This window comes from Misgurnus anguillicaudatus, unplaced genomic scaffold (assembly GCF_027580225.2).
Source record: "Misgurnus anguillicaudatus unplaced genomic scaffold, ASM2758022v2 HiC_scaffold_28, whole genome shotgun sequence".
Lineage (NCBI taxonomy): Eukaryota > Metazoa > Chordata > Actinopteri > Cypriniformes > Cobitidae > Misgurnus > Misgurnus anguillicaudatus.
The window spans coordinates 2,296,423-2,314,513 of record NW_027395278.1 but is presented as its reverse complement, the minus strand read 5'-3'; the positions used below and the strand labels follow the sequence as shown (position 1 = coordinate 2,314,513).

The 18,091-nt window shown below is 37.9% G+C and overlaps 1 protein-coding gene across 5 annotated transcripts in view; it reads left to right on the top strand.

The window, feature by feature from the left end:
* The window catches only part of LOC141362517 (DNA (cytosine-5)-methyltransferase 3A-like), a 63,864-nt gene extending 45,799 nt beyond the window's left edge, over window positions 1–18,065 (top strand). For 3 of the 5 annotated variants that reach the window (XM_073864715.1, XM_073864716.1, XM_073864712.1), the window contains 12 exons: window positions 1,022–1,066; window positions 1,165–1,244; window positions 3,697–3,809; window positions 3,900–4,083; window positions 5,097–5,181; window positions 7,611–7,756; window positions 8,189–8,279; window positions 8,467–8,615; window positions 11,996–12,081; window positions 12,183–12,252; window positions 12,330–12,448; window positions 15,050–18,064. In XM_073864715.1, the coding sequence (XP_073720816.1) occupies window positions 1,022–1,066; window positions 1,165–1,244; window positions 3,697–3,809; window positions 3,900–4,083; window positions 5,097–5,181; window positions 7,611–7,756; window positions 8,189–8,279; window positions 8,467–8,615; window positions 11,996–12,081; window positions 12,183–12,252; window positions 12,330–12,448; window positions 15,050–15,191 (1,310 nt within the window). In that variant the 3' untranslated portion in view covers window positions 15,192–18,064. Of the gene's footprint in view, window positions 1–1,021; window positions 1,067–1,164; window positions 1,245–3,696; window positions 3,810–3,899; window positions 4,084–5,096; window positions 5,182–7,610; window positions 7,757–8,188; window positions 8,280–8,466; window positions 8,616–11,995; window positions 12,082–12,182; window positions 12,253–12,329; window positions 12,449–15,049 lie in introns of all 5 variants that reach the window. The other 2 variants (XM_073864714.1, XM_073864713.1) reach the window with 2 other exon arrangements.
* Window positions 18,066–18,091: the final 26 nt, after the last annotated feature.

The following is an 18,091-nucleotide window of genomic DNA, read 5'->3' as shown; positions in this document are numbered from 1 at the left end:
TTGATCACGAAGTACAAAGTATATGAGGAAAACTAGCATTCCTTGTGTATTCAACGTGCCGCCATTGTTGTTTACAGTGCGTGGAATGGTGCGCTGTGATTGGTTGAGCGGATTTATTGCCTTCTGCTGATAAGGAGGAGGGGCGTTTATAGCGTTTTGGAAAAAAGGGAGAAAAGATGACAGAATAACATGGCGAATATCGGATTTTGCGTAAAATTAAGAATTTAATTTTTAATACTGGCCAGATACAAGACAGAATACTTTTTTTTTTTAAATGCCGTTTATCACTTTTTGGAACCAAACTCTTCATTTGTAACCAAACAGTCTATGAACACTATTTACTTCCATAGTATATTTTTTTCTTACAATGAAAGTCAATGGTGTGCCTGTATCTGGTGGGCTACTTTTTTGATATAGTCTACTCAAAACTTTTTTCTTGTTAATTTTACCTTATATTACTTGGTGATATGTTTTATTATTGTTTAAAATGTCAACATACATAAAAGAATCCTAACTGATATAAATATATTAATAAATAAATAAAGAATGTGCTTTGGTGGGCAACTCACAGACTCTGTGTTTGGAGAAACCTGGTTTGGAAAGACGCTTCTCACTTTATAAACGCTGTTTAACTGAACTAAATTAATGCCATTTAAAAAAGTGAAAAACGAAGATGGGGAGGTAATCGATAATGATGTTTATTGACAGTGAATTTCATAATCAAATTTTCTATCAGTTTTATCGCGTAGTTGCTGCAATATCTGTGATGTTCAAAATGTTATACTCCCAATAAAAAGCATCACAAGTACATTGCTCTAGTTATAGCACTACAGTTTGCAACATTTTTTCAGTGAGTGAGTACAGCTGTGTTTCTAATAAATTACATCTTGTTGACATTGAGTTATATCATAAGTTAGGCCAGCTGAAGTTCTACAAACCATTTGAAGAGAATTTAATGCTCTTCAAATGCCTGAAATGCTAGTAGTTTTAAACCACATTTTCTTTATTCTTTTGTTTTTAGAGAGACTTGTATACGAAGTTCGTCAAAAATGTAGAAACATTGAAGGTATGTGATACACGTATACATTGTGATATCATTGCTGTCAATGGTGGAGCCTCAGGTAATCTCTCTGTATTTCTCTCTCTGTCTCTGAACACTGTTAGACATCTGCATCTCCTGCGGCAGCCTTAATGTTTCCCTGGAGCACCCGCTCTTTATAGGAGGAATGTGCCAAAGCTGTAAGGTAAAAGCCAGGAAATTCCTGTTTCCTACTTCCTTAGGGCTGCTTTGTTTGCATGCTTGTAATGTTTGTATCATTTCCATTTATGTTATTGGCAGACGCCAGTTTGATATTTGAAGATTCACTTCACATATGATATATCCCAGCAAGCAAAAACTGAGAAACTGAGACTTTCATTGACAGCTCAAATTTTGCCTTGTTTTAGCCAAAAATTGCTTGCTGGGTTGTGACACTTACAGCAGCAAGCATCTATACACAACTTTTATGGAAATTATCAAATTGATTGAATAGTTAACTGAAAATGAGTCCACAAGTTATACGTTTATATGACTTCTTTATCTGTTGAACACTAAAGGCCAATTCACAGTGGTCCAACAACCAACTCCAAGACGGAGTGCACGATATATGAAAAACGCTTTGGAAAAGGGAGTCGGGCCGACTACCAAAACACACTTGTAGCCAATCAGCAGTAAGGGGCGTGTCTACTAACCGACATCGTTGTCTGAGTTGGGTATATGTGGGGCGGGTCTATCAAAAGAAGGTCCAGATTCTATTGGGGTAGGGGCGTGTTTGTTAGGTGATTTCAAATGTCAACATTGGCTTTTAGAGATTATGGACCGTGCCTTTAAAGGGACACTCCACTCATTTATGCTCATTTTCCAGCTCCCCTAGAGTTAAACATTTGATTTTTACCATTTTGGAATTCGTAACATGGCTGCAGGAGGTGCATTGATATTACGCAGTGCCCAAAAATAGACCCCTGCTATTGAAAGTTACCAAGGGGACTATTTTCGGGCGCTGCATAATATCATTGCGCCTGCTGCAGCCATGTTACGGCAGCAAAGTCCTTGATTATTACACTAGAATGAGAGTATAGTTACTAGCAATATCTGCCTAGAAAATCGCAACTTTTAATTTTCCGTTGGTCTTAGTACACAATGTAACTAATGAAGAATTAAGTTTTAAATAGGAAAAATATTGAAACTCTTAGGTTATTTTTTTAGCGCAATGCTAATGGTATAATCAGATTTAATGGATTGTGCTAAGCTAGGCTAAAAGTGGTATCGCCAGACCCGGAGATCGGCTGAATGTATTCCAAAACCGTAAAAAATAAAATGTTTAACTCTAGGGGAGCTGGCAAAAAGAGCATATTTTCAAAAAAAGTGGAGTGTTCTTAATAAGGTATTTTGAGGTTTTGTGTCCATACAATGGAAGTCAATAGGGGCCATTGTTATTTGGTTACCAACGCTTTTCTCCCTGATTGGAATTTCAATGTTTAAAAATTAAAATTTTATATAAAATAAATAATTTATTGCTGGTAATTCTGCACCTCTACACAGATAAATTCTTTATGATATTGTATAGGGCTGCAACAACTCATCTAATATTCAATAATAGTTGATAATGATAATCATAATTTACTCGCCCTCACGTTGTGTCAATTTCAACACCACAAGCAGATCTGGGGCATCATTGAGTTTCATTTTCTCCTACTATGGAAGTGAATGGTGTCCCAGATCTGCTTGGTCACAAACATTTTTCAAAATATCTTAGTTTGTGTTCAGCAGAACAAAGATATTTATACAGGTTTGTAACAACTTGAGAATGAGTAAATTAGGACATCATTTTAATTTTGGGGTAAACTATCCCTTTAACAAACATTGTTCTTTCGTCTTCCCCATCTTCTTGACAATCATTGTGCTGTTTTATTTCGTCATGTATCTCCTGCTGCCCTGTGCTGTGTGTAAACAAGGAGCCCACACTGTATGGAGCAGGCGGGCTGCTGTGCATCTCCCACTGTTGATTATTATACACTTTTTTGAATATTTGATTAGTTGTTGCAATCCTAATTGTAAAATAGACAGTATTTCTGATTGCCAAATTAACCAGTGGCGGCTGGTGACTTCTTTTCCGAGGAATGCGAAATCAAAATGTGTCATTTGTGTTGCTCGTCATGTCAAAATATGTGTTTGTTGCGTCATGTGAACCATGTGCATCATGAATCATTTCAAAATACGTGCCTGCTGCACACGCGTCGAAAGGGTTTATGATAAAAGAAACGCCCACTTTCACAAAATACTCGCAAGACACTCACATAACATTAAACTCTGATTACACATGAGATTAAGCGAGTATCTGGCAAACATGAGCATTATAAACCCCTTTGAAGCGTCTGCAACAGGCACTTATTTTGACATGATGCGTGATGCACATAGGTTCACATGGCGCGATAAACACATATTTTGAAATGACGAGCCACACACATGATGGGCTAAATACATGTTGTGATGAGCTTTGCATTGTGTCCCCTCGAAAGAGAAGTCACCAGCCGCGCCCGCCACTGAAATTAACACTTGTCAATACAAAAAATAAATAAATAATATGTTATATATATAATGTGACCAATACTCCTACTTGATACCTAGCTAATATTTCAGCATCTGCATTTTCGTAGAACTGCTTTCTGGAATGTGCATATCAATATGATGACGACGGCTACCAGTCCTATTGTACCATCTGTTGTGGAGGCAGAGAAGTGCTCATGTGTGGAAACAATAACTGTTGCAGGTAAGACAGCCATCGAAGCTTACAGCGTCAGGGTCACCTTTATCTCTATTATATTTTAAGGTGATGTTTTTTTTTTGTGCTTTTTTACAGGTGTTTCTGTGTGGAATGTGTGGATCTGTGGGTGGGGCCCGGCGCGGCACAGGCAGCTATAAAAGAGGACCCGTGGAACTGCTACATGTGTGGGCCAAAGGGTCAGTACGGCCTGCTGGAGCGTCGGTCCGACTGGCCTAGCAGACTGCAGCGCTTCTTTGCCAACAATCACGATCAGGACTTTGTAAGTGACTTTGTGATGTTCATTGAAAAATCTCGTTTTTAAAGGAAAACAATAGTTTTTCAATATTTTACTATGTTTTACCTCAACTTAGATGAATTAATACATACCTATCTTTTTTTAATGCATGCACTTGTTACCTTTGTACAGCGCTTCTTGAATGTGTTAGCATTTAGCCTAGCCCCATTCATTCCTATGGCCCCAAAACAAACGTTTTATTTTGTGCCACCATTCTTACTCGTGTAACTACTCATGTAACAGTCTTGTCTTTAAATAGGGAAAACATGGAAGTGTTTGGTGGCTTCTAAATTCATCCCTGTTTGGAGCCATAGGAATGAATGGGGCTAGGCTAAATGCTAACACATTCACAACGCGCTGTACAAACATTAAAAGTACACACATTGAAAAAAAAAGGTATGCATTAATTAGTCTAAGTTGAGGGAAGAACATAGTAAAATATTGAAAAAGGTGGTGTTTTCCTTTAAAGGCTGATAATATTGCTTTAAGATACGAGAGCAGATAAGGTTTACAAAGGTAATGGTTTCAGTTTTATTATGTAATGCTACATCTCCTAAACCCTTAACTTTACAGACCATGTACATTAAGATCATGTTGGCAAACGGCCCATGTGAAAGAGCAGCCAAATAGTGTTAAAGTCACGGCACATTGTGATTCAGAATACAAATCTTAACATTCGGTTTTATCTTACACGCTCCATACAGATTACAGTACAGGTCAGCAACTGTTATTAGTCACATTATAAAAGACCACAGATAGGCAGCCCCAGTTATAGTTAATGAAATCGGCCCCAATACCTCGTTTACCGTACAGGCTCTTAACAATAATCCCTTGTTACTGGACTATTTAAGGTAAAGGGCTTCTTTGTTACCTACAGACGGCATGTACAGACAGGTGTTCTTTTATTACAAACCCAATGTGTTTTAAGGGTCTCTCTATCACTTCCCCTCTCTCCCTCTTTCTATGCCTCTTCTCTGACCCCTGTTCTTCTCTTACAGGAACCACCGAGGCTCTACCCTCCCGTTTTGGCAGAGAAAAGAAAACCCATTCGTGTCCTGTCACTTTTTGATGGGATCGCAACAGGTTAGTGAAGAATGTCCGCCGTCCCTTTTGTGGTCTCAGCAGAAAATAGAGCTGATCGCGTTACGCTCGCCCCGGCTTTTAAAGTGCACTTAGCTTCGCCATTGCTGGTTGATATCGCTGTACCGCCTATGCTTTAATGTGCGATGGCATTGTGAGATTTAACTACTGTTACAGTTGCAGTGTTGATCCATTTGCTCTTAAATCTTGATCTAGTGTATGCATATACTGTATGTGACTGGATTGAAAAATTGAAAAGACTAAACCAAATAATCATGGTAAAATTATTTTTATAATAATAGTTATTGAGAATGTGATTTTTATTGTAAAACATAGGGGTGGAATTCAAGACGATTAAGTCACTTGGTTGTTTTAGTGAAATTACCCAAAAAGAGTTTTTACCTATTAACTCTTTCCCCGCCATTGACAAGTTAACTTGTCAATTAAGAGAAAATGCTTCTCTGCCGATGGCGTGTTTTTCCGGCAATCCGTATTTCCAGACTTGTAGTGCTAGACTAGTTTTCAAACTGTGGGTCGGACCCACTAGTAGGTCCCACCAAAGTCCTGCAACGGATCGGATACCTGCATAAAAGTGTTTCAAACGGGTGGATTGTGACATTCATAAAATTAACGGGCAGGGATGCGGGCGGATAATTAACTCCGTGTGGGGGGGTAGTAGTGCGAATGAAAATATATGCAAAATTTGTATGTGAGTTTTGCACCCCAGAACTTTTAAACACAGCTGAAAATGCCTGGAGGACACCAAATGCCAGCTGTTTTTTCAGCCGAGCGCTTTTTAGCTGTGATACTTGAGCTGTAAGCCGGTTGGCTGTTTTGATACTTGTCCCGCCCCTCCTCCACTGCCGTGTGAAAACTGACATTGACGAGCGGAGCTTTTCACCCAAAGTTGAATCTCTTTCAACTCTCGACGCTCATCGCCAAGCGCTGGCTTATTTGAAAAACGCAGAGTTTCCATTGGAATCAATTGAAAACATGCGCCAGCCTCGTGCGCAAAAGCTTTCGTGTGCACACCCCAAATTGCCATTACACGCGCAATATATGACATTTGGCCCATCAGGTCACCACCACTGCGACAGTGCGCGACCTTTGTTGATTCTTCTCATAGCCTAGTTGGAGCGAGCATTGCAGGAGTTGCATAAAGTTTTGCCGTTGATAGCCAGAAGCTGAACGTCTTCTCTTAAGGGCTCGTTATAGTCGTGCGTAGGTCCTACGGCGTAGCCGCGATGGCGTAGGTTCCGCGTCGGTTTTCATTTATACTTTTGCGTCGTCATCCGCGTCGACGTGCAAACACGCGCGCAGGCCGCTGGTAGGCAGTAACCACGCGTTTAACCACAGTAGCAGTGCGAACGCCAAAGAAGAAGAAGAAGCTTTGCAAGTTAAGCCACAAACGAAGAAGAAACAGCAACTTGTTGTGTATAATTTGAGAAGACCAGCAATGATGGATGTAAATAAACAGCGACTTTTGTTGCAGTTTGAGTTAAATCACTCCTCAACTTGGCCATTCTTTGTTTTCACCGTCGCAAACGGAAATACCTATGACGCAGTTTTTTTTACCTGACGGGAGGGGTTCTGGTGGACCAATCACAGCGCTTGCGGTCCGCGTAGAACTGACGCGCTGTTAAAAATTTTGCGAGGTGCGCGTCAGCCTACGCAGAGCTACGCACAGGCTACAGATAGCCTACGCACGACTATAAATCGCCCTTTAGAAAACATTTCGAGACGAGACTTAGGAGCACAGCAGGGGTTGTGTAGGTAGGTTGTATTTTTTTCTTGGTCTTTTTTATTAACTTAACTTTAACTTTGTAGATTTATACAGGGATAAAGCGTGAACTAGTCGGGACATGCTATGCGCTGCGTTGCCAAGTCCTTTGCGTTTTGGCGGAATTCAGATTTAGGCGTTTCTGCGGCTTAAAGATGGAAGGATTTCGTTAATTAATTATTGGTATTTGGGCTCTGAATAGTCTTTGAGATGCATTTGGGATAGTTTTAAATGTCCATTGGGCTGGTTTTGATACGCGAATCTGGCAACCCTGGCTGTGCGCTTGCGCAGATGTTTGGTTCGGATTATGTACATGTAAACAAACATTGTAATCAGATTGCAATGTTTAGGGTTCATGTACACTGTATTGTCGTGGCTTTCAATCGGATTATATTCAGTCTGATTGACAAAATTTTGTGCATTTAAACATAGCCAATAAAATATAAACTGCTATCTCCTTAAAGAGAACACATTTCTTTTTGTATTTATCAATATTTTTATGTAATATTTTGGTGGGTCCTAAAATAGATACTTTCTGTCTAAGTGGGTCACGGAGTGAAAAAGTTTGATAACTAATGGATTAGAGAATGTGCGTAATTATTAAAAACAGAAATTTGTTTGTGATCGCCATGATGCTTGTTTTGTGATTCAGGGCTGCTGGTGCTAAAGGAGCTGGGGATCCAGGTGGAGCGATACGTTGCCTCAGAAGTGTGTGAGGACTCCATCACCGTGGGCATTGTTCGGCACCAGGGACGCATTATGTATGTGGGTGACGTGAGGAACGTCACGCGTAAACACGTAAGTGTCCACAAACGTGTTTGGCCTCACTTAAATGTACTTATGTAATAATCCACCAGTTAGAAATTGTGCCAGAAATGTGTTGCCAAAAACTTGTGGAAGCTCTGGATATGAAAAAAGTTTTAATGGTTTTATCTGTCATCATATCCTTATAACCTTGTGAAAGCTTGGATTATATAAAAAATTAATTCATTAGTAATAAATAACCTACTTACTGAATTGTGGGAACTTGAAGAACAATTGAATATAGCCACATTCGCAAACAATAATCCAATTGAAACATCTAACCTTCATAAACAGATGGGTAAAGGGGACAAATAATTGACTGAAAATGTGAAAATTAGTGAAGTGCATGTTTTTTATCAGACGACAACAATGATATATTTCAATGCCAAGTTTTTTTCACAACATTTTCTTTTATATACTCCACAGATCCAAGAGTGGGGTCCCTTTGATCTTGTAATAGGCGGAAGCCCATGCAATGACCTGTCCATCGTGAATCCAGCAAGAAAAGGTCTCTATGGTAGGGCTGTATATAGCTGTGCCATTTAGCTTTTGCAGCCATTTCAATATGACATAATTGTAAATTCCGCAAACTTAATGTACAGATACTAAAGAGATACTAAAATATCACTGCTCACACTTTTAATGTCAAAATGTTGTACTGAGCTTTCTTTACTGTCTGTTTTTGTCACCCAACACTCTCATAGAGGGCACAGGACGGTTATTTTTTGAGTTTTATCGGCTGTTACATGAAGCTCGACCTAAACAGGGAGACAACAGGCCGTTCTTCTGGCTCTTTGAGAACGTGGTGGCCATGGGTGTCAGCGACAAGAGGGACATCTCTCGGTTTTTAGAGGTGTGTGTCAAATCTAAATAAAATTGAAATGTAGCCTATTAACATACCTAAAAGGAAAGGTTGCCCAAAAATGTAAATTCAGGCATCGTTTAATAACCCTCATGCTGTTTCAAATCATTCTATTTTCTGTATAAATTTCCAGAAATGTCGATGTTGCACTTTTTTCATAGAGTGAAAGTGAATCTAAGAGGGCTGTGGTTGTCAGTCATTGACATTCAGTGTCACTTTGGGTTGTAAAAGGTGTTTCATGTTGACTGCTATTTATATTCCATACTTCAAAGCTTTTTGTGAAGCCTGTATGTACCATTATGTACCAAGGTGTGCGGTTGCACCTTGATATCAACCTGTGTGTTTTTGCTGCTCCCTTGTGGTAGACGGGGCTTGCTGTACTAGAAAAAAATAACCCATCATCTACTGACTTAGCTTAAAGGGATAGTTCACCCAAACAGGGCCGGCCCAAGCCTTTTTGGGGGCCCAAGCAGAATTATATTTGGGGGCCCTCTGTGAGTATTGTCAATGCTTGATTATTTACACACTAAAAATCTAACATTATACATACATACATTATTTTATTAATTTTAGCTATGTTTGGGATGTTGGAGTGTCTAAAAATAGAAATCAAACCTTGTATGTTGTGATAATCAAAACATTTGATAAAAATTTCAGTACGATTTTAGGTGAACTGCCCCTTTATATTTTAAGCACAGACCACAGACTTAACATGCAAAGGTTATAGACACTTGGTAGATCTTTAAGAAACAGACGTGAAGAATTGGACAAATAAAGTAATGTCTCGGTTACGTATTTAAGCCTCGTTTCCTGAAGGAAGGGAACGGAGACGTCACGTCGTGACCGATGAATTGGGAACGTGCCTGCCTCTCGTTAAATACCCGAGAGGTGGGGCGGCGCAGGCAGATGCAAATATCTGCAGTTTCTCGAAGTAGATTGGTCCCGCGAGGCATGTTCCCAATTTGTCGGTCACGACATGACGTCGTAGTGACCAACTGAAAGGGAACATAGTTTAGTTTCTCTAATATAATTTATTGTTAAATGCATTTAACTGTTTGGAAATAAGATTTTTATTTCAATATGCTTATCACAACCTATAAACACACGTTCAAAGCCACACAGTTTAGGGTTAGGATGGTGAGGATGATTTAACGATGACAAGTATACCCAGGGGTGCCAACTTGTCACCTTTGGCTGTTTTGATCCAAATTTGGTCATTCTTGTGATTCGTCTAGATCCGATGAGATTTTGAAAATAAGGTGTGGTGGGGTCTGCGACAGGGTCACAGTAAATTAAGTTATGAAAATCATGTCCAGCTATTGTGGTCGTAACGATGTCAAATCACTAACCAGTTTGGCGGGTTATGTTTTACAATTTATAGTCACCTTATTTGCTGCCGATGTTTAAGCAGTCTGTGCAGATTGAGCGCACACACTCGTAGTATTTTCTCATTTTCTCACTGCTCTTAACTAAATCACTTTTCTATTTTTAAAAAGATTTGTACATCGAACTTTACACGAGTTTGATTCAGGGTTCATATTTGTACTGTATTAGAGCTATGACTGTGAACAGAACAAATCCTGTATGATTTGTTAATGTGTACTGAATAATATGAAATACAAATTTCTGTAACACTTTACTAAAAGGTTGTAGTTGTTCACATTAGTAAATGCATTATGAACAAAAGTTAAACAATATATTGTATATAAGGATTTATTATTTGATGTTTATGTCATTACAGTAATTGATGTTAGTTTGAGGTGCATTAACTAAAGTTAACAGATTTAAATTTGATTTAAAAAATCAAATGCTAAAATTAATAAGATTTACCATAAATTAATAAATAAATAAAACACAAATTGTAATTGATATATAAACTGTATATATATGTAATTTTTTAACACTTTTGTCTTTGTCACCTTTTTCACCCCTGATGAGTTTGCACTCCTGAAACCATAAAATTTATTAAAATGCACACATTACTACCTAATTCTATACCTAATAAAATGCTGAAACTTGCTCCATTACTGCTTTTTGTAAATTACATAGATCACAAATATTTTCCATCTAAAGCAACTTTTTATAGTTTGCATCATTGGATAATACTTTTAGTCTTTAACAAATCTATCACTCAAATACTGAATGTTTAGCAACTGATGTCATCTGCACTCTTTTAACTTTGAAACTAAAGCTCTGTAAGCAGCAACTCCCGCCTTCTTTCTTTTGATTGGCCGCCTCACTTTTTGAGGAGCGCTGTTGCGCTGTATTGCAGCAGCACTCTTGGGGCCCTTGGTGGCCACGAGGCCCTAAACAGACGCTTTTATTTCGCTTAGTGTTTTGTGCCGCTCTGCACCCAAAAATGAAAATTACCCCATAATTTACATCCTTTCGTCAGCCAAACACAATTAGAGTTGGCAAGTAGAGATATTAAATCATATCCTGGCTCTTCCTAGCCTTGTAATGGCACTGAATAGTGGCTGTATGTTTGAAGATCATCCATCATCAGAAAAAGAAATCCAGATTCTGATGGGTTAATAAATGTCTTTTGAAGCAAATTGATACGTTTGTGATACGTATTTTGAGCTTAAAGGGATAGTTCACCTTAAAATGAAAATTATGTCATCATTTACTCATGTTGTTCTAAACCTGTATGAATTTCTTTTTTCTGATGATAAGATATTTTGAGAAATGATGGTAAACACACAGCAGATAGTGACCATTGACTTCCATAGTAGGAATATAAAATATGATGGAATTGAATGGGTAGTGTCAACTGTGTGCTTGCCATCATTTATCAAAATATTTTCTTCATCATTTATCACAATACTTCCAAAATAATTTTTTCCTACTATGGAAGTCGATGGTCACTATGTGCTGTGTGTTTGCCATCATTTATCAAAATATCTTCTTTTGTGTTCATCAGAAAACAGAAATGCATACAGGTTTAGGACAACACGAGGATGAGTAAATGATGACAGAATTCATCCCTTTAATTATAGAGATTGATTTAAATATAAACAATTAACGTCAGGCTCCATGTGGTCTAGGTAAGATGATCGTTGGTTCTTGCGTGTCTCGTTAACTGCATCGAGACTCCTTTTAATCCTTAAAAGTGTCATTAAATAACTTCAAACAACTTGTCATATATTTCAAGTGTTCTGAAGGCATAAGAACAGGTTTTATAAAAATAATGTAAGCCATCTGGGTTTGAACAACAATACATGAGTAAATAATTAAAAAATCTTTAATTTTTGGGTGATCAATTCCTTTAAATGTTGTAAAGACCCCTTTATGCACCTCATGATAGATTTTATCTGAGTCTTGTGTGTTATATTTGAATTAAGATGTTTACATGTAAACCTCTATTTCAGTGTAATCCAGTTATGATTGACGCCAAAGAGGTGTCTGCTGCCCACAGAGCTCGATACTTCTGGGGTAACCTGCCTGGCATGAACAGGTTAGTTAGACTTGAACAACTTAATTTTCTCTGTTCATGTACTCAACATCCTTATCGAAGTATTGAAATTATAAATTTCCTATTTCATCATATCCTCTTAGACCATTGAGCGCCATGTGCTCGGATAAACTGGACCTTCAAGACTGTTTGGAGCATGGCAGGACGGCAAAGGTAAACCACCTTCTTAGCAAACCATTGACTGGTTTTTGCATTAAGCTAGTACATCAAACAGCATTTTCCTTTAACAGTTTGATAAAGTGAGAACCATTACCACTCGGTCAAATTCCATAAAGCAGGGCAAAGACCAGCACTTTCCTGTATTCATGAATGAAAAAGAAGACATCCTGTGGTGCACTGAGATGGAGAGGTAATGCCTTTAACATATCCAAATATAAATCATATTGATTGTATCATATTAAATCATGTTGACGTTTTAGTAAATAATATCCTTGCTCTTTCTAGCTTTGTAATTCCACTAAATGGTGGTCAGAAATAAAAACAGCACATAGATCCATCAATAAAGGAATCCAAATGATGGGTTAATATTAGTGATGCACCGATGTATCGGCCACCGATATTTATCGGCCGATTTTTGATGAATTTGAAACCATCGGCATATCAGCAATAGCACGAGAAAGGCCGATACCGATTGTTTATTAATTAACTGCATAAAGAAATCCATTATATGTAAAAAATGAGTTGATGTTGTTAATAAAATAAATGCTGAATAGCAAAAACCACCTTTGAAGGTTGTCATGCTGTCTTATTATATTTGTTTTAGCTTAATTTGTGCCTCTCTTATTATGTTGGTAAAAATAATTTGATGCAGAAATAAACTAGCTAATAGACCAACTGTATAGTATTGTATACAAGTGTTTAATATCGGTATCGGCCAGAAGTTGTCTGTTTAAATCGGAATCGGTATCGGCCCAAAAAAATCCTATCGGTGCATCCCTAGTTAATATATGTCTTTTAAGGTGAAACCATATGTTTTGTGGAGAAAACGATTAATATTCTGAGCTTAATTGATACCCAATACACAACATATTAATCATCAGTGCTGTAAATTCAAGTATGGATGCATACATTTAAATCTTATTGGTTTGTTTGTCTTATGACTAGTTGTCATCCCAAGACACGGGGAACAGTGAGATTCAACCTTTTGGTGTGCACCCATATTTGAACTTACCGTACTGATTTGTATGTTTACAATAGTCTCTTTTACACCGTAATTTGGGTAAATTACCATGAATTTACCAGTATAATAAAACACAACGTATTGATGCCACATGAGCTCAGAATATCACTTGTTTTCTCCACAAAAAACAACAATGTGGATAAAAGATACAGTATACCAGTATTAACCAACTGGAGTTATTTAGATAATGATCATTAAAATGTTGACTGCCATTGAAAACCATTATAAATCTAGGGAAAGCCAAGGATTTATATACCTGCATGGCATGAGGGTGAATTAATTATACAATAATTTTAATTTTGGGGTGAACTATTCCTATAGCAAAACCAGCAAGGCTTATAATACAGATAGAGAGCTACCATTCAATAGAAGTTGTTTGGTTGCCGGCATGATTTACTCTCTAGAACATTTGTGACCCTGCCTGTGAAAACCTGGCTATAAAATAAGAAACATCAAAGTTTGATTTCATACATTGATTTCACTTTAATTTCAATCTTTGACATGACTGACCTTAGTGAATATTAAATATATCAAGGTTATACTTCCAAAGAATGTTCTTTACGTTATGTAGAATTATTTGATGTAGAATTTAGAAAGGTTTTCCCAGGCAGGATCACATTTTATTAGTGGCGGCCGGTGGCTTCTCTTCCGAGGGGCGTGAATTCAAAATATGTGTTTCGGAGTGTCGTGTGTGGCTTGTCATGTCAAAATATGTGTTTGGTGCGTCATGTGAACCTATGTGAGTCATGTGTCATGTCAAAATACGTGCCTGCTGCATACGCGTCGAAAGGGTTTATGTTAAAAGAGAAGCTCACGTTCACAAAATACTCCCAAGATACTCACTTAACACTAAACTCTGAATACACATGAGATTAAAGGACAACATCAAAGTTTTTCAATATTTTACTATGTTCTTACCTCAACTTAGACGAATTAATACATACCCATCTTTTTTCAATGCGTGCACTTAATCTTTGTACAGCGTGTCATGAATGTGTTAGCATTTAGCCTAGCCCCATTCATTCCTTAGGATCCAAACAGGGATGAATTTAGAAGCCACCAAACACTTCGATGTTTTCCCCATTTAAAGACTGTTACATGAGCAAGTTTGGCACAAAATAAAATGCGGTGATTTTTTTTTTAAGTGGATAAAAAATGAGAACTATATCTCATTTTTTATCCGCTTAACGTTTTATTTTTTGCCACCATACTTACTCGTGTAACTACTCATGTAACAGTCTTTAAATAGGGAAAACATGGAAGTGTTTGGTGGCTTCTAAATTCATCCCTGTTTGGATCCTAAAGAATGAATTGGGCTAGGCTAAATGCTAACACATTCACCACGTGCTGTACAAAGATTAAGTGCGCGCATTGAAAAAAGATAGGTATGTATTAATTGTCTAAGTTGAGGTAAGAACATAGTCAAATATTGAAAAACGGTGGTGTTTTTCTTTAAGCGAGTATTTGGCAAACGTGAGCTTCTCTTTTATCATAAATTTCTTTGAAGCGCCTGCAGCAGGCACTTATTTTGATGTGATGCACATACGTTTACAGTTCACATGATGCGCTGAACACATATTTTGACACGACGAGCCACACATGATGGGCTATATATATATGTTTTGACGAGCTTTGCATTGTGTGCCCTCGAAAAGGAAGTCACCGGCTGCCACTGCATTTTATTGGAAAAGCATCATACACCTGTCACATAACAAATGACTATGGACTTGTTAAAATTAATTAATTGTTTCTCCTTTTATTGGACATTAGGGTGTTTGGCTTCCCTGTCCACTACACAGACGTGTCAAACATGAGCCGCCTGGCCAGGCAGAGGCTTCTGGGACGGTCGTGGAGTGTCCCTGTCATTCGCCACTTGTTTGCACCACTCAAAGAGTACTTCGCCTGCGTCTGAAGTCAAACACAATACAGACGAAATCTAAACCGATGTAATACCGGGAGCCTTGAAATCGAGCTCTTGTACGTTATTTGCAAGTTCAACATCAGCAAAGATATTTCATGTTTTTTCCTCTGGTTTGGAATAATTGACTTTTTTAATTCTATTTAATTTTTTATTATCGTTTTACTTTAGCAGTGTTATCCATTATTTGAATTGATTTATGTGTGCAAGCTATACTTGAGACATGGCCTCCTTTTTAAGGCACTGAGAGACGATATAACAATTAGAGGCATAAACTAGACGGAAACATTTTAAGTTAACCCAAGTTCACATTTTGACTTCCTCTGTGCTCATCGGGCAGAATCGGGGTGCCGATCGATACGATTCTCCTCTGTATCCTCTCAGCCGAGCCTCGTGAGAGCGGATAAAGGCTTTCTCGAAAGTGTCAGGGGAGTTCTGTCTTAACCAATCCAAAACACCAGATCACAAATACCTCTTTGTTTACAGTTTCTATACACAACTGAAGGTAATAAAAGGTACTGCTGTAATAGGTGACAATATGGTGCTTCAAGGTGGTGAAAAACATTGCAACTCATGTGGTGCTACTTCTCGAAACATGATGGGGTCACGTTTTGTACCGTCGCCAGGTCAAACGAATGACGCTACAACTTTGGAGAAAAAAAATTTACAGGTCACGACAGGTCTGCCACATCTCATTTTATATCTTTTACAGCCTTTTTGTACAATATCTTCTGGTGCTCTTTTCCAAAACGCCTCAGCCTTTCAATCTTCAAGATCTGCTTCCTACAGCCCGGTATGCCTGCGACCGAAGCGCGTGAAACACATGGGCGGTGATGTTTTTTGTCATCCATACCTTGAAATCAAAGGCTGTGGTGAGCTACTTTTTCTAGTATCACACAGGCCAGAATTATTACTGTACAACTCTTAGTGTGCGTTGCGGCCACAGCAAGGATTGGCATTGGTCCTTTAGTCGGCCGAGTGAATCAGCCTTCAGCCGTGGCCCTCCGCAGGCTATTCTCAGTCAGGTGCAAAACTTTAAAGGTGCGGCTTCACAATGTTATTCTACCTTTTTATAGCAATTTTTGTGCTGTGTTACCAACAATACCGAGCACTTTTGTATATGTATACTTCTTTATTTCTTTGATATTTTTTCCTCTTGATTCTCGTGAATTGTTTCTTATTGGTTATGTTTAATGATGTGAAACTCTTGCCGTTATATAAGGTAATACTTTGTTGTGTACAGTAGGGCTGTGCCAATAGATGTGAAAGAACGAGCTAGGATAGAATAAATCCTCCATCTGTCGTGCTGGTGGTGAAGGGGCAGATTTCAAATAACCACCCCTCTCATGTTCTCATGTGCTACAGAGTCGCTTTATCATAACTCGCGTCGAGATATTAGTGTATGCTCACGGTTCTACTGGTATATAATCCCAAAGTGAGTGTGTCTGTGAAATATCCCTGTAGAAAACTAGTCATTTTCGCAGATGGGATGTCGATGTGACATCACACAGTTGTTAACTACGTCTGGTCCCTAGCGTAGATCTGAAAACATTATTATGTTTGCCAATGGTGGATGTTGACCATGTCAATATTTTAGTTATAACACGCAAGCTATGTAATAGATAAGGCTAAATTTGGTCAGAAATGGGCTCTAATGAAATCATTTTTCTTATTTACTGCATTGCACTGCTTACATACCTTAAACATTTTTCATGCTCAGCAACGTGTCTTTATTTTTCAAATTATATCATCGCCCAGATTTTTTTTTGTACATTTTGTACATAGAAATTGTCTGTTGCTTTTTTTAATGACCTATGAGATGTACAAATATAATTCTTTGCTAATATATATCAAAACGGCGCTCAAATTGCAACGAGGGGGGGGATAATTGACAAAATGGCAACAGGTAAATTGACATAAGCTATAAAGCAGCAGGGTGCTATGACTGTGTGTAGTTTGTAATTCATATTTATATTCGTCGAATGCGGGGTAAACGAAAGAATGAGTTTGCTAAGTGATTTTAACGGTCCCATCTTTACTGCACAGCCCTACAAACTAAAGTGTGTTTCAATTTGCTTTTTAATTCTTTTTTAAGTACTAAGAGAGGGGTCGTAGGTGTTTCCTAAGGTGCTAAACATTTTATCTAATTCAGAAAAATATATTATTTGGTAAGAAATAATTGTGTCTTGACAATGATGATAGTTTTTTTTTTTTTTTTTTTTTTTGGAGGGAGGGGTTCTTGTAGTACTGGAGAAGCACTATTATTTTACTCTGTCATATAAAGATATTAACAAAGGCATTTTAACTTTGTACTTGAAAAAAGTGATAAATGATGAAAGATTCTTATATTGTTTTAGAATAGACATTGCTGTAGTTGGTGCTTATCTGTGGGAAATCATGTACTCATAATGGGAAATAACAAAAAAAATTGTAACTCTTGCTGTTAACATGTACTTGCTTATTATCCATGCAGAATTGCTTCTAAGTCCTACATTCCATGCCATATATCCAGCCCTCCATCTTGTTTTATTTCCTTTTTTTTTACTTTATTTGTTTCTGTTTTGTTCAATTTTCTGTCATTCGGGTATATGTGTTTGGCTGTAACAGTCTCATCTTTGCCCTCCTAACAGATTGTCTGTATATCTCAGTGACACTGTTGATACGTGTGACTTTTGTTGTGTCATGTACGCTTTTATTTAAGCCTTTTCTCCTTCGCAGTCAGCTCATACAGCAAATGTAGCAGTCATGCGCCACCTCACCCCCTTTCTTTTGTTATGTGCCCAGAACGAAGAAAAAAGGCTCCTTATGTACTTGTGCTGGAGAACACTTGAATAAATGTATTGTTTTTTTTGTGAAAAAGTCCAGTTGTTTTTTTTTTTGCCTTCCAAAAATAT